The 25,059-nt window shown below is 42.7% G+C and overlaps 1 protein-coding gene across 8 annotated transcripts in view; it reads right to left on the bottom strand.

Annotated features, from left to right (window-relative positions):
- EEF2K (eukaryotic elongation factor 2 kinase) overlaps positions 1 to 25,059 on the bottom strand; it is a 199,976-nt gene that overhangs the window by 110,357 nt on the left and 64,560 nt on the right. For all 8 annotated transcript variants that reach the window (XM_069210301.1, XM_069210302.1, XM_069210299.1 and 5 more), the window contains one exon: positions 15,167 to 15,338. In XM_069210301.1, the coding sequence (XP_069066402.1) occupies positions 15,167 to 15,338 (172 nt within the window). The remainder of the gene's footprint in view (positions 1 to 15,166; positions 15,339 to 25,059) is intronic.

The raw sequence follows: 25,059 nt of genomic DNA, 5'->3' as shown, positions 1-25,059 counted from the left end.
CCATCACTTTTGTGAACACCGGAGCAAGGCAAAAGGTGAGCACAGCAAACTGAAATGGTTGCTGGCATACCAAGAACCTCAAATAATATCTGCTAGACTGCATGACAGGTATGTGAAAATGCACATCCTGACGTCCAAAAACACAATCCAGTCGCCTGGATCTACAGAGGTCAGGATCTGGGTCGTGTGAGCAGTTTGAATTTGTCTTTTCACAGAAAGGCATTCAGAGACCAAAGATCCATGACAGGTCAGATCACCCCATGTTTCTGTGTAAAAAGGAAAGATTGAGAGTAATGACACCCTCTTCATTCTAAGTCTAGCATCCTCTCAATGTCACCTTTGGAGAGAAACAAGCATGCCCCCTGCAGCAGAATGAACAGCGGCTCATCCCAAGTTTACTCTGGTGTGGGAGGAATTGTGAGCAGGACATCAGAGAGGAAAGGCAGAGCATGACCATCTTGAACAAGCTATAAGACCCATATGTGGGAACTGATGGACACCAATCTGGTAGGAAGTGTTGGGTTCTTCCCCTCACTGCTGTGCATGTGCCACTAAGAGAAGATTAAAGCGCAGCACAGTAAAAGTATTTGGAGGACTGATGTTTCTGATTGCCAGCGTGCAGACTGCCAGATCAGCATCCATGGCCACGAAAGGACAGGGATGTCTGCTGCATAACTGGTTGGGAAATCTGTCTCTGTCTATACCCCAGCTCTTTAGAATAGCCTCTAAACATTTAGAATTGATGCAGATTTTTGGCAATGGTAAACAGCCCGATGGAGTGTGCTGTAACTCTGTTTTCTTTAAAGCGTTCCAATGTAGAGTCCGATCTCTCACCAAAAAGGCTTGACCCATAAAAAGGCATATCCATGAAGGAAGCCTGTATATTGCCAGAGAATTATGTGGACAAGATCAAAGCACGTCCACGAAGAACAACACTAGTACCAACTGCCCTCCCCGGGCAGGCCATAGTATCTAGATCTGCCAGGATAACATATTTGTCTGTTTCCTGTTCATCATGACTTATCTGTGCCAGAGAGGCCCCAAGGTCTTCCAGTACTGCTCGCAAGTTCTCACTGGCCATGTCCCAAAGGGCATGTGTGCAACGGACCAACTGACAAGGATTGCAGTACTAGACTGGCAGACCAAAACCTGTGCTTGCCAAAAGCATCAACAGTCTTTTATTCCCTATTTAAAGCAAGGGTTGCAAATGAGTTTGGATTCACCTTAGTTGCCGAGGCCAATACAATATAATTCTCTGTGGTGAAGTGCTTGATAAGAAAATCAATACCACTGGGCACCGGGCCACCTGCCTTTTCACAGGTGGGCCAGTAGAAGGCTTCAGCCAAGTAGCCGTCAAAGTATCAATGGGGGTATCATTAAAAGAAAGTAGGGATTCTTAGGTCTCTGAACTAGGCTGCAACATCTCTGTTGGAACATTTGTTTCGGTCAAAATGGAGGGTTGCTGCAATTCTAGTGCCACAGCTACCCTGCGGACCACCACTGCAAATGAGGCAATCGCCTCAGCTGGTGGCCCAAACGGCTAGTCAAGCTCTGCCTATGGCGTGGTGTCAAGCCCACTGGCATTCTGTAATTTAACAAATAAGGTATAGTCACTATAATGAGGGGGGAGCAAACCATCCCCATCACCTTCATCATTGCCAATATCCTTGGGTGCCTCCTGTTCTAGCATAGGGGCAGAGGCAGAACCAAAAAAGATAATGGAGACTTTGCTGATAGGAGCAACATTTCAGAGCATCAGGTTAGAGTTGGGTAGCATGACTACCAGTTGCGCTTTTGTAATTTGACAGCTCAACATAGGTCGAACTTGAGCCGAAGTCGGTTTGGGGGTCCGACAATGGCATTGGCACTGGATCATTTACAGGCAGCTGTCGCGTGGCTACAGCGAAAAGGTAGCAGGGACCAGCTTGGTTCGCAGGGCGAAAGTATACGTTTGTACCAGCGTCCTGTTCCCTAAGGGAAGTGCATATAGGACCACGGGACACTAGGGTTGGACCCACAATTCAGTGAGACCCGGAGGCTGCCAGAAGGAGCCGGGAGCACAGGAAATGTGCTGCATACCAGCTTGAAGGCCTCAATCTACTGTGGGGTCATTGACGGCCTGGGAAGTTCGGGTCATGTCAGGGTCAGTTCAGGAATCAGCTCAGTGACCAGTGACCTTGATGGAGTGTGACTTGCATCTTGACACCCTTATATCACCTCTTTGGAATCAGAGCGTCGGGGTGGGGTAGATTACTGCTTTGCTTTAAGATGTCTGCACTTTGACACAAACATCTACTTACTGGAGGACTTTGAGCACTAAGATGAGAAGTCACAGGAGTGACCTTCAACACTGGGGCAGAGTCTGCCCCGTGACTTGGAGCACGAACACGACCTTTGTGAAGGATGTGACATGTTCTTGTGTTTGGTGACATACTACTTCACCTCCTAGACTCGGAACATCTTTGGGTACATGAAGGTACATCTACCGCACAACTTAAAGAGTCGTGACCAGAGCCCAGACACCAAAGACACATTATGCAGGTCCATAACTGACATCTGTTTCCTGTAGTCGCTGCATGCCTTGAAACTGTAGGTTAGGGTTGAATCATCGTTCTGTAGCACACTGTTGTAACTGTCAGAAGTCTTTGGAAAACTGACAAAAAACAGGAGTTGAGCTCCAGGGCCATGTTGGAAGGCACAGAAAAAAAGGAACTGATGCGCATGGACGACACTTATATTCCACTTTGTGTCCTCACTGTCAGTTAGGTGGCTGTAGGACAAGTGAAGCACACATATCTAGTGGTTGAAATACACAATATGAAACCAGAAAACCTGGAATTAATCCCGGCACCCCCACTTAACCAAACTGTGTGATCCTATGCAATTGTTTTATTTCACTTTCACTCCTTTTTCTTCATTATCACATGTAGGAGGACCTCGACATAGGTGACTTCAGGATGTACACTGTACAAAACCTTCACCTGTGTTCGATTTAATACACTATAATGTTGTTTATGCATAACAGGAACCAAAGCCACCCAGAGGGTGCACATAACAATTTGCTTGTCTCTTAGTTCACAATTCTCATTGTTATTAGGGTGGGGGAAATAATGAATTACTCTAAATTAATGTTTGAGAACTATAAACTTTCAACAAAATCTCAAAGCATGATATAATCTGATGTACTAAGGTAAACAGTTTTGCGTGTTACTGAAATACCCTTTTTGAATTTTGAAGAGACTTTATTATATTTTTAACACTTTTGCTACAAGATGTCTTTACAAATGAAGGCGAACCTGAAGATGAGTGGTGCATGGTACTTTCTCTCTTTAAATTCAATTAACCTTTAAATAAAGACTTGCCTGTATATTTAACAATGCTGCTGTTAACCGAAACGTCAGGTGGGCTACACTTTAAGTATCACTGTTATAAGGTGTAGAATCTGTGGTTTGAAGCATCCACCAGAAAAACAATCAAAATGGACAAAGCCAAAAGTCTGGGGGGGGCTAAAAGCTGAATTATTAGCTTTACCAATGGTTGTTCTCCTTTGAGTTAGGTATGAGGCTGGGACATGGTTCTACTAGCGTGCACGTTGGTTAAACCGTCGGATGCCTCACAGGTTACAACTACTGTTTAATTCGAAATGAAAGGTAAGAGAAGAGGTGGGGACGCAATCGTTTTCTTTGCAACGCAGAGAAATCCGAGGTCCTTGTTATGAGGCGAGGGTTAAATTCTGATCACTGTCCTGGAGTCTGCTCAAAGATCAGAATTTCAAGTAATGCGAGAACTACAGCACCTCTTATTTTCCCTGGGTACATTTAGACAGTCCAGACCTGCCAAAATTTACTGGAAAAATGTGCTGTAAATTCTACACCTGAGGAAAAATTAGCAAAAAACAATGACTCTGCCTCGTGATCCAGAGGAAAACTTGGGAATATGAGGCATTTACCACACCCGATAAATACCACATCCCGAGTTATCAGTATTTACCGCATTGTAATACATACGTCACGCTTTAACCCCCACCTCATAAGTAGGGCGTGAGGCATCAGTAACCATGAGCATGTGGGCTGTGGTATCTCACGCCAAACAAATCACATAAAGCAGTCCACCACTCCGCTTACCACGACTCTCACACGTTGACGGCTGAGCACAACCTCTCCCACTGAGTAAAGATGGGCTGCACCAGCAAATAGGTTCACAAAATGACAACCTTTCCTCTGTTTATCTAAAAAAAGCAAAGTACAAGTACTAAACAGAACCGAAGGAGCTCCTTGGGCAGCATAGTAAAGGAGAGTTAAGTACAGTGACAGGATACCTCCCCCTGGGAACGCGACTGTCCTCAGGAAAGAATATCTAAAGAACCGGACCTGTGGCTTAAACTGTGTAAACATTTGGTACAGTACGTGCACGTGTTTAAAAGCATTCCACCAGTTGGATCACTGGGAAAGATAGCACTCTGCTGGTTTTTTTTTAAAGGCAGTGTGGAGTGCTAGAAAGTAGAAAAAATACATATTTTATGAGCGAGTCTTGTTCCCACATGCATATGGGTTCAGCAAAAAAAAAAATATCTTTGGCTGCCTTGTAAATCTGGACTTAACCAAAAATATAGCCATTCAACCAAAACAATGAAAAAAAACCTATAAATTAACATGGATTCATAGCTTATACTTAGTGGTATAATAAAAGCTCTGATTGTAGCTAAAAGTAAGCACTCCGTTGAAAGTGAAAATGAAACCACGATCTTCGCTCAGTACAAATGAAATGGCAGCCAACCTATGTTAACTGGCATCAATCAATGGAGAGAGCAAGTGCTCAGTTGTTGGTTCATCCTCTGCTCCAGCGACAGTCTTATGTGGACCCCTGCAAGGGTGATCTCAGATGGGGGCGCCGTGTGGGGGGCACACGTCAACATTTCATCCAAGCCCGACTGACAAGCTGGCAGAGGCTAGTGGTAGCGGTATTCTGGTAGCCATGTTGTTGTGAGGAGGGGACCCGCAAACGACTAACTGCACCACTAGGCCTTTGAGGGACTATGAGGAAAAAGTTGATTCTTAAGAGAAAGTTTGCATCGCCATGTTTCTGCTTCTAAGAAGGTAAATGCGATACGGGCTGCCAACCAGCAGCTCCAGAGTGAGCTGAGGGATTGGGAGTCCTCTACGGGATCACAGCAAGGAAGGTGTGTGATTCCCAAAAGTGATTTGTGATCAGCAGCAAGAGGGCTATCGTCTGCTGACATCATTGTGCGTTGCGCCATGTTCGAAAATCGACTGTGGCGACAGTAAGAAGTCTACTCAGAAGAAAGAAACTACAGACTTGGTGGTTTGTTTACAAATATGGGCAGGTGGGCCTATACACGTGACAGTTTTGAATGAATGACAAGTTCGCACGGGCTAACTATAGGTCGCCTTTGAACAAGTTTCAGGAATCAACAAGCTGTTTCATTTAATTATTTCTAGTTTCTGTACGGCTCTTGGTATATAAAATTAAGACGGTTTTCTGCTAAAATGGTTCTATGCAAACACATTTGATTCAAGTTATTTTTTGTATTTGAGGATTAATATCACACACATTTGGAAGAATATTCGAAACTTATAGCCTTCACCAACATGCATGTAGAAAGTTACTTCTTCATCAGACCTAGCTACAGGGTTGAGGACCTGGCAGGTTATGCAAAGGGCATAACAAACAGAGCGGCCAATATTTTAGAACCTGAGGCCGTTTAAAGAGAGGTTGCTGCTGACTCGAAGGGTCTATAATCAGAAGTTTGGCCTTTGAACCATTATTATCATTATGAGAGATTTATAAAGGGCAACAGCTACTCAGTGTCTCGGCGCTAGAAAGCAAAGTTTGATCTCCACATGAGAGATGTGACTAAAAGGCCGAACCAAAGAGCCAGGTCTTAAGAAGTCTCTTAAAGGTCTAAGGGCCTGATTCTAACTTTGGAGGACGGTGTTAAACCGTCCCAAAAGTGGCGGATATACCACCTACCGTATTACGAGTCCATTATATCCTATGGAACTCGTAATACGGTAGGTGGTATATCCGCCACTTTTGGGACGGTTTAACACCGTCCTCCAAAGTTAGAATCAGGCCCTAAATGTCCCTAGTGGCACAAAGCTGATCAGGGAGGGTGTAGTGAGGGAAACCTCTCTGCATCAGTAAGTATTCCTTCTTTATTTCGATAGTTACTCACACTACAGAGCAAACAGGTACACTTGAGTGTATCTCTCCTTGTACTCCTTTAGCCAGCCATCCATCCGTCCTCTCTCAACCGTCTCTCCCCTGTCCTCCGCATTCTGCATTCAATCCTCACACATCCTCTCACGCTTTCCACCTGTACATTGCATATCCTCTTGAGACATTACCCTACAACATACAGAGGGCATATTCCACTCCTTAGCGGCCAGATAGGAGAAAGCACTTCCGCTCCACTTTTTTCTTCTGAATTGAGGAATTACTACCTGCCAGGAGTTAGATGACCAGAGAGGCCGAGCAGTTAGGTAGGGGGTGAATCTTTTTGACAGGTACAGAGAACCTTTGTGATAAAAAGCTGTGTGTCTCAGAACCAGACCGTTGAGCCTTGCATGTTCTTTTACGGGCAACCAGGCCACCCTTGCAGTGATCAGGGCTTGGATTACTGTTTTTTGCTGGAGAGGGGGAGAAGATAAAGAAACGTTTTCACGTTTTTAGCAGGTCAAAGCAAGTTTCTACTACCCTGCCACCTGGCGGGGGGGGGGGGGCAGTGGTACCGAACTTTAACCTGATATTATGCGCTGCCATGGTAGGAGAAGGTGGCGGGGGACACCCTTGGGCCAATGGTCATTGTCCCAACTGGGCAGAGGGAGGGGATGGATGATCCCAATTAAAAGTAAGGCTGCAGTGCCCAGCATGAAAGACAGACAGCCTTCTTACATGGATCAACAAGTAAAGGGATGGGGAGGAATAATGGTCCAGTGTATGCCCTCCCTAATATAATGCACTTGACAACCGAATACACTGTTCCAACAAGAAGATAGGAAAAGGAAGTCCTAATTCTAGGAGCAAGAATCCTCACACACCCAAATGAGTGTCATGCTTCATCATCGGAAGTGCTCCTCGTCAGACTGGCGCTGCAATGTCTGACCGGCACCCCCCGGAGGGGGGCTCTTTGCCGGAGATCTTTACTCGATGATGTCAAGACCCAACAACAAGCGTACTGTGGGTGAGCAGTTAGGCATATCAGAGGGTAGTGTTAAGCCTGTAAGGTAAACACACATGCAGTGAGTGAGACACACCGAAAAAAAAAAATCTGACACCATTTTATAAAAAAGAAAACACACACTTTTATATAAATTTAGATACAAAAAAATCGCCAGGATCAGGTGAGTACTTTGAGATATAGTTTGAAATTGGCACTCAGTGCACTTAGTGCATTTTCTGTATCTGCAATGTTAACCTATGGAAGAGAAAACATGTACAGCAAACAGTGTCTTCACAGCAACTCACAGGAACAATATTCTGGACTTAAGGTAGGTAGACGGCACCTCAGGCACCACTAGGGCTGCAAGGTGCAGTTCAGCGTCGGGTGCCCCACGTAAGTCTAAGGGGATCGGTCCGGTCACAAAGATGCTACAGGGGTGGGCTGGGAGTCCACTCTGGGGGAACCACCAAGGGGGTTCAAGTCGTGTTATGCTCGGGGACATAGGAACACCAGTGGTCCTGTTCTCCTCTGTCTGGGGCATAAGGGTGCCAAGGTGGTTTGGACCGTTGGGTTTTCCATCACCGGTGGCGGTCGTGATAGAAGGGATAACCTGCAGGAATAAGGCTTCTTACATGGACTTGTAATCCAGACGGACCACACTAATGAGAGGGCTCAGGTCTCACAAGTCTCAGGGACATAGGGATACCCATGGTCCTCTTCTCTTCCATCTTTGGCGTCCAGAAGCAGAGGTACAGTGGACCATTAGGTTTCCATCACTGGAGGTGGTCGCGGTATTGAGGGTCTGCAGAAACAGGCTGCAGACACCGTTGGGAAGTCCACAGTAGGCAAGCTCAAGGTGGGCTTCATCTCTTGAGGGCCTGGAAACCACACTGGCATTGCTGGCACACTTCAGCCCACGGTAGGCGGCTCGGGTGCAGTGATGCTATCCGGCGTCAGGTTTTCCGCACAGTTCTTTCCTTGGTTGTCTGCAGATGCAGGAAAGCTGCTTTTCTGCTCCAAGGAAGTTTTTCTTAGCGACTTGCGAAGCACAGGCAGCTCTCCCAGGTTCTTGGAGCCTGCAGTGGCAAGAGAGGTCAGTTGGTTCTCAAAGGTCAGGTGCTGCAGGCAGGCTAGCAGCAATGGCGCCAAGTCTGTCATGCTCCTCGCTTGTCAGGTTCAGCAGGCTTCTTGTCCACTCTTTCCTTTGTGTCCAGCGAAGATCTGTCTTCCTGGTATCAGGGATTGCCCTAAGTACTCAATTTAGGGGTGTTAAGGGGAGTCTAGGGTTGTAGCCAATGGGCAACTTACCCCTGGGGTCACAATGCCCCCAAGATGACAACTTTCTTTGGGGAGTGGGCATCACCCTGTCCCAGAATGCCTAATTCCACCACACAAAAGATGGTGAAGTTTCTAAGGATGTGTTCACGTCAGACTGGCCATCCTAGGGATGTGTTCAGCCTGGCAGTGCAACCCACCTCCCTCACAGCTAATTTTCTCGCCTGTCCTGGTGCCAAATGTGCCCTGTGGCAGCGGGGTCAGCATCTCCCTTCTGAGAAAGGCCAGATCTGCATACCAAAGGCGGTGGGCTTCTTTGAAGCCTTCTGTCCTGGAATGCATATTTGCTGTTCATCCTGTTGGGAGGGATATGTAACACCCCTGCCAAAGCAGGCTTTGTTCATGACCTCCCAAGAGCAAAGGCGCTCACTCCTGGGGTCAGTAACTTGTCTGTTGGTGGCAGGCTGGCTAGAACTAGTCAGTTAGCCCACCAGCAGTTTGTAGGTTTTCCAGGGGCGCCTCTAAGGTGCCCTCGGGGTGCGCATATTAATAAATCCATCATTGAAATCAGTAAGGGTTTATTAATAAGAGAAATTTGATATCAAATATCCCTAGTTTCAATCAAGCCATCATGTAGCTGGGGAACTTGTATTGGCCAGTGTCCAGCGGATGCACTTAAAATGGTTTCCCTGTTCACTTACTATGTCTAAGAATCAACAAAAATATAGCACGGGCATGACTGCTTTTGCACATATGTCCACACATGTAATATAATGTACCCTGCTTTAGGGCTGTAAGGCCCGGTACAGGGGTGACAAATATTACATGCAGTGTTTAGGGGCCATGACACACAGGCTGTTTTCACTTTTGCGAGCATCTTGTCAGAGCGCCTACAATGGCTGTCTGCATGAGGTTGGTGCTGGGTCCCTTAGAGTGGAACAAGTAGTGCTGCAGCTCTTTGGGACCTTTTTCAGTACCAATGGCCTAGGTACTAGGGACTTGCAGAGGCGCTCAAGGGCTGGCCACTTGGGGATCAAGTGACCAGGGGTCTTGTTTTTAGGAAAGGAACACTGGCAGTCGGGACCTGATTAGCAGGAACCCAATGCACTTAGTCAAAGTTGCACCAAAAAAACAGGCAAAAAGTGGGAGGACTACTACAACCAAAACCTAGTTTCCTACAAACTACAAATGACAGGTCCAGTCCAATTTGTGCAAACCTATCTCCTACTTATGTCTCGGATGACTGTACTACTGAATATCTACAACAACAATACTGTGGTATACTGATATCGAGGACACAATATCAAGGGACTAAATATTGAGAGCTAAGTGCATATAGGGAAGTATAGACTTACTATTCCTATCTCTGCATCTATGTGCCTTGAATATATATGTACCGCATAAGTATGATATAGATAGATAGATAGATAGATAGATAGATAGATAGATAGATAGATAGATAGATAGATTCACTGAAAAAACAAAGGTTTCGTGGATGTTACAGTTAGGAGATAGAATTTAAAAAACATAGAAATTCACTTAAAAAACAAAGGTTACAGGGATGTTATAGTAAGTTTCTGAATTTACCCGCACATAACCAGAGGAATTCAGCAGTGCAATTAATTTGCCATGGATGCAGATGGTAGTGCACTCCAAATAGATAACCAAGTGACTCAGTTTGTACAACAGATTCTCCACTGGTAGCTAAGGCAGAGGGAGGCTTAATCCAGAATCCCAGATTCCGTTAATACATTCATGCCCATAGTGAATTTCCAATATGTTTTTTAAAATAATCGGTATTCATTTAGATTGATGAAAAGTACACAGATAGAGGCAGATATGGCACCTTCTGTCACTGAAATATGTCCTCAAAACTGCATTACAGTGCATATGGAGTATGGTGCTATAATTTAAATAAATAACATGAACGTGGTACTTAAAGTGCACAGCAGTAATCACTACTGTATTTGACTCAGAGTTCTGTTGACATCCTGATTTATTGCCCCTTATGTGTAGAACTTACCTTTTAAAAAAAGATAAGAGCCAGGGATCAAGGTTTTTTATGAATCTACCATGGCACTGCCAAATTGTGAGGTTGCATGATACCAAGGTTGTATTAATTCCAACTCATGCCTCATTCTTCCAATACCCTATTTTTCTGGTCTCTTTAGTTCACTCTTTCTGGTTCATTTTTGCGCCAGCTACCTCACTTTGCCACTGTCTTTGTATATTTTCTGATCTTTCACCATTTTCAGCCTTTCTCATGCTTTCTGCAAGTATAAGTCAAAGTCTCATTATAAGAAGTAAGTCCTGGTCCCCAGAAATGAGATTGTACCACTTATAACCGCTCGCACAAATTATGCACAGCTCCTGTGTTTACAGCGAAGGCGAAAATCTAACTTGCTTTAACACTAGAGGTGGGTGAACCGCTGAAAGCTTAAACCAGGCTCAGGCTAGCTGCCTTGTTCTGGCTCAGCTCGAGGGCCTCTTGAACCCTTGAGACCAAAACAAGACAAGCTTTCAAGTGGCTCCACCCTGCAACCTATGCCCCAAACTAATGTGCCAAGAATTAATGAACAAGCATTTGCAATACAATGGGTCTCGCTTTTGCTCGAGTTAGAGCTATTAGCATTGTAAAGTCCTAACCGGACTTTTCTGACACAGAAATTGAAAATGAAAAGTAATACAGTTGTACATAAGCGAGACAATTTAAAGCGCCATGCCGATGAACATGAGCATGAAGGAGCACACAAAAGGAAACAGAAGTTTGTCCGCAGTCAAACGTATCAGCAGTTATGCAATTATGCATGTAACAGGGTCAATGTCATGCAAAGCGCTCGACTACTGCCCAGAAAGATTGAGCTGCGTAGGAAATAAAAATAAAAAGTAGTACAGAAGCCATGTGGAAAACATGGAGCCTCGTATGTTTTCAGGAGTTGTCTGGTGCACTCAAGGAGGGCTAAACACCAGAAAAGGCATGACGTACGCATGCCTTTCACAAATTAAATCAAGCAATTTTTAAAAGGCCAGCCCACAAACCAAAAAACTGATGAGAGTGCGGTGGGTGTGCTTAAAAGCCCACAAAGAGATTACAGCACGCTAGAGCTCTTGCACGCTCGACCCTAAAAAACATGAACCTTTCATTTAAAACAGGAGAGAGAACGAGATATCCATTTAGTAGCTCTATGGCACAATGCGAAATGAGAAAACCTGTGATTTTTCAAAGCTTTCCAGCTACAAATACTTGTGTGATTCTAGGTAAACATTTTATTTCACTGCTTCCCTTTTCGTTGTTGCTTTTGAGAGCACTTTGAAATACGCGAGTTTAGGGTGCATGCAATGCAAGCATCTCTCGTGTGTGACGTAAAACAAATATAATGTTGCTCAAAGTAAATCCCTGGGCCAAATATGGGGGTCACCTGACAACTGAATTGCCTCTATTTACTGATACCATTCTTGTCATAGCGGAGGGTGGGGATATGAATATTTTTAAGCCAGATCTGAAAACTGTCACTTTAAAGTAATGACTCTCAATGCAGTGATGTAATCTGATATACTAAATTCAAAAAAGTTTCTGCGTTTGAAAGAACTGATTTTTGGGGAATTTTGAAGAGTCTTCTTTACCGTATTTTTGTATGGTGTGTGTTCCTGGCAGTTTACGTGTCAAATGTTTTCAGGGTTCGGCTTGGGTAAGGGCTTTTAGAGCCCAATCAGATCCTCGACTTGGCTCTGGTTCGGCTCTCCCGGTTAATTTTCTGGCTCGCACACCTCTAACTGAAGCTTTGCAGAAACAGAGTAGACATACAGGCTGCTTAGCTAAACCCCATTATCAATTTCTGGAAGCTTTGCCTTCCCTAGGAGAGGTAGGAAATAAGTTAGTTAATAGTCTAAATGAAAACAGTTTTAATGAGGGAGAAGGTGTGGGGAATGGGGGGGGGCTTGATAATGTTGTGGGTGGGGGTGAATGCATCAGAGAACAAAGGGCCTGATTTAGAGTATGGCAAACTGAGTACTCCATAAAAAAAAGTCTTCAACCATCCCGACAGGATTTGACAAACGAGGAGGTGAAGCTGTGGTTTTAGCACGTGGCAGTGGCATTCAGAGAGTTTACGTTTCTGACACAGAAATGGGTCAAAGGCTTAAATATAGAATTATAATGTGCAAGTGGTTATTTTAGCTCGACCTACCAGTGTCTTTATTGGAGATGATTTCCCAGAGGTGCACAATATGGAAAAATAACAGCATTGTCTGTGAAAGAGCCTTCCAATCTGATGTCTACAACTGCTATGGAAATGAAAACATATGTTGCACGCACGTTTTCAATCTGCTGTAAAACTAGATCTGGTAGCGTTTTCCGGTTTCTAAAACAGCCTGGTCACCACTAACAGAGGCCAAGTGGTTACAGAAAACTGCTGATTAGCAGATCTCGGAGGGCTTCTCTTTTGTATGAGGGAGTGTTTGTTCATCGACTTTTGTTCTTTTTAGTGCGTGTACGTGACTGGTTTCACATCAACTTAAAAGTAACGAAAAAGTAAAAAAAAGAAAACCGATATGTTTTAGGATTCTTATATAGAGTTTTTAATTTTCATCGTTGTCGCATTTAAAATGTCTGAGATAATATTGGCATAGGAATAATTAATCTTTTAATATTCGTATATAAATAAGTCAGAATAATTAATGTTATTAAAGTTGTTTCGTGAATGGACTGCACTGAAGACTTTACAAAAAGTGTTTTGTTTAAGTATGCTCAGAAGAAATACTTGAGCAGTGACAGCGAACGAACATACTGTACTCCCCGCGGCACGAAGCGTCGGGTTGCATCTGGCGCGCCCAGCACTCGAGCCCCCTTCAGGTCTGATGCAGCGGGCAGATGCTGAGAGCCGGGCGGGTCACGTGACGGCCTCCGCCATTCTGTCCTGCCGGAGAGGCACGTTCCGGGCGAACTGCTGTTCAGAATGTCAACAGGGGCGTGCACAATGCAAAGACTCACGTACTCCCACATGACCAGAGTATAAAAAGCCCGGAGCGATCAATACGTTTGCAAAATGTCCACAAAAGGATATAGACTAAGCGATGTTTACTTCTTTCAAGTGCACCTCTGAGAAATATGAAACGCTTTGTATATCCTGGCTATTCAAATGAAAGATTGGTGAGGCACGATGAACCTTATGGGGAACACGTTTACAAGTCAGAAGACCAACTTCGCAAGCACAATGGATGCAATGAATTGAGTGAAAATATTTATTTACTTCTCTTGTTTTATTTTGTGGTACTCTGTCGTTTGACGCTTTAAGAGCGCCTGTATGGCCATTCGAAGGCAGGGTCCGCATGCTTTTAGTACTCTTTGCTTACACATTTAGGCATGGCTGGAGAATGTCAATTTCGCCAAAGAAAAATCGGTAATGACTGTTCTTTCGTTGCTCTTTACCTAAAGGCGTTCATAACGACCCACAGAGAACATTTATCTTTGGGGATCATAAACGAATCATCTAGAAAACACCCCTATTTCATGAGCGTTCTTTCAGCATCGTTTATGGGACCACGAGAGAGAACTAGATAGAATCAAGATGCATTCATAGTAACATGAACTCAGGTAAGAAACATTTAGATAGTTTTGTAAACATGGTGTCCCACGATATTCATATATGAACGATAATACAACTAATAAATAATTATGAATTTGAGGCTTTACTATACAAATTTAAGCCCGGGTCCCAGCAAGTCTGTATGTCAGAGAACTGTAGTAAGAACTATTTTCTGACAAACATTTTGATCCTAAGCAAAACTTTACAAAAACATCGTAACTTGGGTATATAGTTTTCTGTGATTAATAACATGGGGCATTATTTTTGTACAAGACATTTAGAACTCAATATTTTTTTTTATCAGACGGCATCCTTACTACAATATTCCAGTACCACAAAATTCCTGATGGTGTGAAATCAAATCCACTCGTACAGTAGACAAATAAAGCCTCCATCCAATCCGACTGCTTCCTAGGGAACTTGACAGTGTTCGGTACACTTCAGTTATGTGTACTCACAGGTACCAATACTTACCAGTTCACTTTCATTGAGGGCTATTTACGGCACAGGGGTTATCTTTTGTCTTGCAAACACTTACTGCATATATGGCAGCTCCACATAGCACAGTACTTGGCAAATATCCACTCTCACCAACACACATCCTTCTATGTCTAAAGATAACCATATACAAGTACAAATGAAAATGACTAAACTGCTAGCAAAAGCTTTGCTTTAGGATCATTTATCTAGATGTATAATGGATTATTCGCTGTTTTAGTGACAGGAGTTAGAGACAATAGTTCATTACAAAGCAGAACTTTGACTATTTAATATTGTATCTGTGTCTGTCTTTATGTGGTTATTTCCGTAAAATTCTGGCTTTCATGCTCATATTTTATGAATTGTATTTTTCTGTACTGTTAAGTATTATTCTGTTTTAGTAAAAATATGAATTTTAATTGAGTGAATCTCTTGTAACATGTATTCGATTTTTCACAAATACATTTCACTCTGCTTCATTGTGTTGCCTACCCGGTGCATGGTTCAGGTGTCTGCATGTTTTTGTTAATGTTAAAGAAACGTACAAACAGTTTCCATTTTCAGTTCACAGTTGTACAATAGGTGTTCAACAAGCCAATCTGAAACAGATGCATCCGTTTCTGATAAGTTGGTGGGAGTGTACCTGCTTTGGTGGTTTGTGCCTGTTAAACTCTTCTCCCCACAGCTTTGCTTCCATTTGAAGCCGAACATCCTCAAAGTACACGTCACGGTCCACGGTCTCTATGTATCGCTTGGCTACATAGTTCGAGGCTCCTTTCCACACTTGACTGTGAGAGAAGTTCGACAGCTTTTTCCTGGAATGCGAAAAAGAACAGCTTGTACAGAAACATTTAAAGAAGGGTTAACTCTGATCCTGTAACATTTTGGAAACATTCCATGATCAGTTGATCTTAAATAGGAAAACAAACAACCAGACTTTAGCTTTGAGCGCAAGTGCATTTCACTCACCTGTGCAAAGAATTTAGACAGGCAATCACCTGATCAAAAAGATTATCCTAAACAGCCTCAATATCACAGCGATAAACAGGAGATGGACATTCCAGACTCCCAATCAAGCGCCCCACAGTCCCTATCAAAAAGCAGAAGTTAATCACCAACTCTATTCAAATCTGCACTCCGAGCAGCAAACCACAGAGTTAAAAGGGACACATACTGTTTCCTCGCACCTATTACCTTGTTTACCATGTCCTCATTGTTATGTGGGTAAACCTTTTCTTATTAACTCATTGCTATCATCCTACCGTGTGTACATTTAGCTCGTAACTGCTACCTTATCTATATATATATATATATATATATATATATATATATATATATATATATATATTTAAATAATACTGTCACTGTTACCAATACATATAAAATTATTGTTTGTGTGCGGGGGAAATCCCCTCACCCACCTCTTTCTATATAATACAATATGATCTGGTGTTTTTTGGAGGGGAGATCCCGACCCTTACCCACCTAACCTCTTATCATTAACCCTAACCCAGGGCCCCTTCGCCTTCCTCCTTTCCTTTACACCCTTAACCTCTTTTCCCTTTGACCATTAACTCCTTACCCATGGCCCCTTAATTCTACACATACCCCCTTAAAATCCTACACGCCCTCTTTCCTTTACACCCTCATCCCTTGCCCTGTTACTTTTAACTCATTACCCTTAACCATTTACCCTTAAACTTAGCGATAAAACATTACTCTTAACCCCTTACATTCTCTCCTCTTTACAACTTTAACCTTTTACATCGACCCCTTCCACTTTATCCCATTCCCCTGCTCCTAACAACTTACCCTCAACCCTTTACCCTAACCTTACACTTAATACTTATTTACCCCTTATTTCTACGCTCTATCCCATTACCCTTAGCCCCTTACAGCCTTATGTCAACCTCTTACACCCACCCAACACTACCCTTATAAAATATTATCCACACAATATTTACTTGTATATATTTTCATTATATTACTTAGAATGGCATAGCAAACACTGGGATGGTCTACTGTGAAACTGTAGTTCATGAGGAAATACCCCAAGGAAATGGTTTGACACTGAAATGATTGAGAACAAATGGCATGTTCCTGTGCTTGTATGCCAACACCTACTCTACCTTACTGCAACTGTGTCAAATCAGTACTGAACCTGAAGTGCATGTGCTGTCTTGCAATGCACTGTTTTACTGCTGCATTTGCCACAAACTTCGAGCCACAACACCTACATGAGAACGAGTTGATAACTTGCTATCACTCTACCACCCTCCCTTACAACTATATAAACAATTTCAACAGTATAAAAGTGGCACAATGGAACCAAGGCTACCCAGTATTATGCAAACTTTTTTAAGGCCAGCCTTGGGGCTGGTATCTCTGAATTGCTACTTGCACAAAACATGTTCACTGTTTATGCAGCTGCCTACTCGTGCGTCTTAAAAACAGTTAAATCCATCCTGGATCAGAGAGCGGATGATTAAACCCAGTAAGAGGGCTTCTTGGATGGAGTAACATTAAAAGATGTATTTTTTGAGTACCGGATGCCTTAGAAGTCCCCTTGCAATTTTTCTGTAGGCCTCAGCCCGAGCAAGATAAAGGAAATGTAGTCAATGAGATAAAAGAGAACGGGCAGATCCCATCAAGCCAATAAACGCACAGACACTTATCCCAGGACTGTCACCTGATGGAGTGCCTTGCACACACCTACATGACTGCTAGGTCAAAGTAGTGGAGTTTAGACATTTACAAGCTGCAGTCCCTGGAGCTAAGGAGGTGTCCTGGCCTAATGCCAGGTCCTGGTCACCTCCTTACCTACTCAGTAAAACACTGCAGTGTCAGCATAAACAAAAATAATCCATCCTTGACTTAGCAGGAGATATGGCTTCTGGCCAGATGTTTGCCTCAAGATTGACAACATTGCTGTCAACTAACCTGTTTTGTAATGCCTCCTAGGGCAACCATCTGAAACATGAACTCCAGAGTTTTGAAAAATCTATAGCAATTGTAAAATCACATGTTAAAGAAAGGAATCAGTGAGGGGACCTATTAATGTGTCAAGGGCTTTTACTCCTAGTGTCTTGGGAATCCTGAGCAACTAAGTACTCATTCAGCACTTGACTCTCAGGAATAGCATGATCCAAGCAGTCCAAGGCTCTTTTGGGGAGAGATGGATACAGGGAGTGAACACAGACTCACAACTCAAAATATGTGCAGCAATAAATTATTGCCCAGCCAAATATCTACTTTTATGAAAAAAAGAGAAGTATTTTTATTTTACCCTTAACAAAACAAAGACAGGTACGACATTCACATATAACTACACAGCCCCCCCTGAGAACAGGGCTGTAGTTCCCTGTGTCCCACTCACTCCTCGTTTTAGTGACTGTGGTTATTTCCCCATTCACTTTAGGCACCATCTAGGGTAGGCCCCACTAATAGTCCAAGTCTACTCTGATGCTGTATCAAAGTCAAAAGTGTTCCTGCTCCACAGCGCTCTCAATCGAGCAAGCAAGTTCCCCGGGCCAGACGGGCTTGAATTCAGTTTTACCTGCACTTGTAGAATTAGAGCATCTGGAGTTCCTGAGTGTCCCCCTTTGTGGGGACCCAAATCCCACTTTATGTACACTGTTAGCAAATGGACAGCTTGACAGCTGTCCCATCAAAACCCAGATCTAAAAAAAATAATAGTGCAGGCTTCATTACAACGTATGAGCCACAGTTAGGAGAAAGATGTTTTATGGAGTTCTTTGGGATCTGCAGTTGAAACAGATACATTCTTGAAAAACCTAAATGGAAGGGATTCTCAAGAAGGAACTAAGAGGCCCCATTTTCCCACGTTTTGGTAAATGGATTTGGAAGTTGTGTTTCTAAAATACTGTTCCTGTTTGCTTCGTGTTTCTGAGAGTTTTATTTTCTAAAGAGCTGATAAAAAAAAAAAAACAAGCATTAACTTTGGCCCAAGCTTTCTGCTGCACATCGCTCATCATTGTTCTTGGCACAGCTTCTCCAAACAACACTGCGAGGTTAAGTCATGAAGATGTTTTTACTTCTCGCATTCATAACAATGCCATATGGTGTGGTGTACATATACCAACAAGGTCTGAACTGGTACTTTGATCTTTGAAATATCTTTCTGTAATTGGAGCACAGCAAATAGGAGTCACTAAATAAAGAATTGTTGTAGTGGGATTTCCATAGAAGAAAGTATTGTGTCTGCAATGTGACAACGCAAGTCACAAGTTTTAGTGCTTAATTTGAGCCGGTGGTTGCTGGTGGTGGGCAGCAGCTCTTATTTTTGGGGACTGAGACTAATTTCTTATCATTAGACCTTGACCCAGTTCAAGAAACAGGAAGACAGAGGAGTGAGAAAAAACGGCAGCAAGAGTAGAGCAATGGGAAAAGAGGCATGAGATGCAAAGGGGGACAGGCCTTTAATTCCCTTGTAGGCTACAGTCCTAGGAGGATGGGATGGAAAGTCCAAGGCCGCTCCTGGTGTTTCTGTCACTTTTCCCAGCTCCCCAGGGTAATTGCAAAAGGTGCAACGAGGCTTCAAGAGGGAGAGAAAGAGAGGGATGGAAAAAGGAAGAGGCAAAGTGATCAGAGAGGAAGAAGATTTAGAGGGGAGAAGGAGACATTTTAAATGGATGGAAAGAGAGAGAGCTTGAGAAGACAAATATAATGTTTGAGTATTTTTGCAGAGTCTGCTTTTGGTTCAGCTGATCGGCCCTCATGAGGGGGAATCAATACAAAACAACTTTGGTAAAATCATTGGGCCTATGCCCCCAATAATCGTAGGAATAATAATAGCAGAAGCCGTTTGTGTTGCTATGGTAATCAATTAAGAGGTGGATATGCCGCAAGAAGTAAAGATTAGGGTCATTAGCCTGCTCTCACATGGGGGTATCCAGCCCACAGTACAGGCCAAGAGGTTATGCAGCTCTTCACAGCCTTCTGTACGTTTGTTTCCCCAACTCTGCTTGCAGGTTGAAAGGTCTTTTGGGGGCCACCCGCCAAACTCATTAGGTCAGAAGACCGCCAGTTCGGTCTTACGCCCGCTTGCCCTAATATGAGTTTCCTGCTGGGCCAGCGGGAAACTGCCCACAATGTTGGCAGCAACTCGTAATCGAGCTGGCAGCAATGTTGCAGTGCATTAGCACCCGTGGCGCTTTTCACTGCTTTTAATTCAGGAAGTGAAAAGCACGATGGGGCTGCCCTAGGGGCACCTGCACTGCCCATGCCCAGTGTATGGGCAGTGCGGGGGCCTCCATGGGGACCCCGGCACCCCATCTCTGCCACCTTTGCATGGCAGTGAAACCGCCTGCAAAAGTTGTCGGACAAGGGAGTCGTAATCTCCAGGGCTGCGATGCCCTAGCGGATTAAGACCGACTGCCCTACCAGGCGGGCAAAACAATAGCGGTGCCAGCGGTTGGACTAATAATGTGGCTGTCGGACCGCCTCATTGGTGGCGGTCGACTGTCACCGCGAGTCTGGCGGTCCTAGGAACGCCAGACTTGTAATGAGGGCCTTGGTGTACAAAAGCGTTGTGAACTGGTTTGCATAATTCTTATATAATAACTTCAAGATTTTACAATTGGTGTTTTTTCTGCTCCCACTTGCAGAGTACTATAAGGCAACCTGTTCTCACATGATGTTTTAAAAATGTATCTGCCCAATTCATTACTTTTGCTTGTTGGTTATTCAGACCGTACTAAAAAGCGAGATTAAAAACCAGGCTTTGTCCAGGGTGTTAACCCTTCTGTTGGTTTCATCACCGTACCAGTTGTCAAGAACTGCTTAAACCAGTTGGGCGGAGACCTGCACACCAACCACTTCTAAACCTAACAGATAGTCAAGACATCCAATGTTTTGTCTGGATTATTAGACTACTTTGTTCAATCATTAAGTGGATCTGTCAGAATGTCACACCTTGCACTGTAGTAGGATTTTGGAAGATCCCACTGTTCATTAGCCTGCAAGTTACTAAACTGGATTCAAGTGAAGTACAAGATAACCTTTATGGTCATATGTCACTAGGTGACTCCTTGGAGCTTTTGTTTCTTATCTCACTTTTAATATCCAAAGATTCACCCAACCGAAGCACATGTTCTGTTGTTCACCGCTAAAGGTCCTCTTTCACCCAGTGGTGTGAAGTGTTTCTCTCACTCTGCTTCTAAAAATTTTTTTTTTCTCTGCATTTTATACCAGCAGATTGTTCTGAATCTACAGAAAACAGGAACATGACTAATTATCATTCCAATGATGCAGATCTCCACACCTGAGTTTTTGTTTAACAAAAACATTTGGGGAGCTTTAATTCAGGTTCCCTTTAGTGATCCATTTGAACGTACACGACAGAAAACAACGACTTGTAACAGAAAAGGCCAGGATCTTTGTGTCTCCGGAGATATAATATAATCTGGTCACCTTAGTGTTTGGTGATGGTGAGTGCTTCTCTGACACAGTAAAAGGAGACTTTGTGATATATATCCTTCTCATTTTCCTTTGGCAACTTTGCACTTCCAGCAACTGAATGCTTGTGTCGCTTAAGAAAGCAGGGCTACCGAGGCCTGTCAACCTTAGAATAAAACACAGCTTCAGTCTCAACAACTAGATCATCACACTTGTCCAGCATGACTTTCCCCCACCCCCACTCCCAGGCGAGCCCCACTCATTTACCTCAGTGTTTTGAAATTTTCAGACAGTCACATACCTGTAACACACCCAGAACTCTTTAATCTAGACACGCTCCTATTTTATATTGATTACTCTGTATTTTGTAATACTAATAAAATTTGTCTTTGGCAAATAGGGAACAGCACATTGTGATCCAATTTACAGAAAACTATTGTTATTAGAGTAATCACATGTATAAGACTAGTGTTTAGATCTCAAAATATAGAGGTATGAAATTTCTATAGTCCGACGCCCAGAACATATTGTTTGGGGTCAAGGACAACACGTTTTCATGTTTAGTTTTGTCCTTGGGAAAAGTAGGCCCAACCTCCTGCAGCACAAACCCTTTGGCTGCTACTTTACAGTACCACATTATGGAGCACAGAAGGTATATGTTTGCAGTTGAGGTAATATTTGTGTCCATATGCAAATACTGTTCAAGCTTGTATTTATGGTTCATTAGTGCAAAGCCTTTATTATTAGGCTGGGCGCTCAAAATACATGTTGTAAGCTCAGACTACACTACTGACAGTGGTTCAGTAACAAATGTGTACACACGTTTGCAAAGTTTAACAATATGAGGCTACATGTAATGCTCCTAACATGCTCTCTGATTCCATGCAAATATTTGCAGAAGCTTAAAAGCAAGGTTGATAATTCTTTACTTTTAAAATAAAATGTTCACAAAATAATGCAACTAGGAAAAAAAACATTTTGCTAAACTATTGTGAAATTTTATGTACCATTTCTTTGAAGCATCATTCAGCTAAATGTTTTGATGCATGCTGGTATTTCCAAAAAATATTCATAATGGAAAATCAGTGAAACTACTTTTAACAAGATTATGAGAAAAATGAAAATAAACAAGCACTGGCAAAGCCAATAGGCCCGACATTGGTGGTCAGTCTTTTGGTTTTGTCAATGCGTGTCTTATTTTGACCTGGCATTTATAAAACTTTAATTCTGTGGAAGCTGCTGAGCCTCACCACTATAAACAAACATTGGCAAAAAGCAAAAATATTTTTGGTCTCAAAAAGCATACATTGCTTCAGTTTCTGGCACAGAGCAAAACTACTTTGTGTGCCAAAATGCTCCTTGTAAAAGAGCATATTTCTATCACTCATAGTGAAGCCAGCCGACAGATGATTAGAGAGAAAGAATGAATTTTAATAAAAACAAACGGTCTTAGTTAACGCCAGACCCAATTAGAGGCCCAATTGTTAAAAAAAAGTCACAAAAATGCACCCATGCTATATAGCTTTGTATTAGTGCAGATTTACATATTTCATAAATTTACAGAAGTAGACCAGTAAATCGTACTCCTAGAAAATATTTGGAAACTGCATTTTAGCACAAGCAAATATGCATGTGTAGATTGCTCATGTGAAATTATGTTGAGTATTTATAATTTCACTTTTAAGCACTTTTTTCCAACCCTGGAAGAAGTTTAACTTCTGCCCATGTCTGGAGTAAATTTCCAACCTTTCCCAGTATGGGAAAAGTTTAAGGAAGAGCTTGTGAAAGCCCATAAAACATGCATGCTAGAAGGTTTGCACAGACTGAAAAGGGCATTCCAACACTGGAACTTTTGCTTACCACTGCCTCCAGCCTCAGTATGTAGATCTGCAGAAAGGTGGCAAATTAAGGAAATTGCTAGTATTCAGGCTCTACTATAGTATTAGCCCTGGCATAATCATATAGGCTATTATCAGAGCTCTTATATTATGAGATTGCTGCGATAATGCGTTGCCACTGTACATGGCACCAAAGGGACAAGCAGATTTTTTTTTACAGGACAAGTAGATTTATGAAGGAACATGTCCTATGGACAGGTAGATATTTTATTAAATTCCACACCCCTGAAATATAATCTTTATTTCACAGAAGATACAAGACTATTAACACAAGATCCTGTACAAGAGAAGCAACAAATAAAGGCATTATTGACAAGATGGATATCCTTACCAAACTACGTCCTCCCCACTACAGTTTTCAAAACATGCAGCACTTTTGGTCACAAGAAGCCAAACAAATAAAGCTCAGCTTAGATGAGGAACTGAACTGTTTTACATGAAAAGCAGTGGTCAACTGCTTACAAACAACTTTGGATACATGATAACATTTGCACTGCATTTTTTGCCCGGTTTGAATTTTGGGCAATGTTTTATTTCATTGTAACAATATTTCCCCCCCTAATTTTCTGCTTAAACATATTACATGTTGATACCCTTATTCTTGTTTTACAGTTAATTGTTTATTGTTTGTCCTTGTTTTCCTACACACCCTTTTCCAAATACCAAGAAGAAGTGGGTTGAAGGCTTTATACACTTTTAAGACTAGTTTGTGTATGTCTCTGAAAGCAGCTCAGTGGAGCATGTCACATTTGATGCAGAAAAATTGACAGGTGCAATGGGTTTGCAAACATGCAACATGGTTTATGACCGTGCATATGTGCATGCAATGTACTGTTCTGGATGCTTTGTGAAGCTTCACTGCACCTACATCCAATAGAGAGAGGGAAGATTAGTGAAGTCAGGCCCAAAGTTGGTAAGCAAGGCTAACTGTGGTCAGTAGCGGCATGTGACCAGAGACATTATATGACCACAAGAGGCAGACAACTGCCTCTTATCTCTATCAGGTCCAGGATTTCACCATAATAGAGTGCAACAGCTATTCTCTGAAATTTTATATAACTGTATAACTATATAACTGTAGCGGAGGATACGGAGACCATATATTTATGTTGATCTGTGAGGAGACCAATGGGACTGTGAGGAAAGAGAACCTGTATTCTGTAGGAGGAGGAGGGTGCACTGGATTTGTATACATCAATCCATGCTGATGAAGAAGCATCAACACACATTCCTGATATGCCTTACTATTAGGAAGGAATGAAGTGGCACCTAAGTGGGACACTGGAGTCCAACATTCTTTTCCCATCAAGAACAACATAGTGCCCAGGCTCACCACAGAAGCCATCCCCGACGGCTATGATGGTACGAACTCCATTAGGATGCGTAACATTCTGATACTAAACTTTGCGCTCCACACCATGAATTACTATACCAATATACCAGGTATTTATGACCTTATAATCTGATAAGAACTTGAGTTGCTGAACATGACTTTATGGGTACAGAGGAACCTATTCATATAATGCAATAATCAGCAGCGGTGTGGAATTTAATAAGATATCTACTTGTCCATGGGGCAGGTTGCTTCTTAAATCTACTTGTCCTGTAAAACAAATCTACTTGTCCCTTTGGTGCCATGTAGTGCTGTACAAATTATGGCAGCAATCTCATTATTTAAGAGCTCTGATAGTACCCGCTCTGATAATGCATGGGCTAATGCTATAGTAGGGCTTGAATACTAGCAATTTCAAGCCCCACTATAGCAAGTTCCTTATTTTGCCACCTTTCCAAAGATCTCAATAAGCAATAAGCATTAGTTTCGGGGCTGGAATGCCTTTGAGTCTGTGCAAACCTACTAACTTGCATGTTTTAAGGATTTTCACCAGCTCTTCTCTAACCTTTCCCCATACTGAGAAAGGTTGGAAATTTACTACTGACAAGGGCAGAAGCAGAAGTTCTTCCAGGGTTGGAGGGAGAGTGAATTTGTGAAAGCTCAACATATCTTCGCATGAGCAGATCTACACATGCATATTTTCTAGTGCTAAAATACAGTTCACAAATATTTTCTAGGAGTACGATTTCCTAGTCTACTTCTGTATAATCTTGTGAATTTATAACAGCCACTAATTCAAAGACTGATACCACAGGTGCACTTTAGTGACTTTCTTAAAAAATTGGGCCTCTAATTATGTCTGGTGTTACCCAAGACATCCTGTTTATA

The sequence above is a fragment of the Pleurodeles waltl genome, chromosome 10 (assembly GCF_031143425.1).
Source record: "Pleurodeles waltl isolate 20211129_DDA chromosome 10, aPleWal1.hap1.20221129, whole genome shotgun sequence".
Taxonomy (NCBI): domain Eukaryota; kingdom Metazoa; phylum Chordata; class Amphibia; order Caudata; family Salamandridae; genus Pleurodeles; species Pleurodeles waltl.
This window is presented reverse-complemented; position numbering and strand designations above follow the sequence as displayed.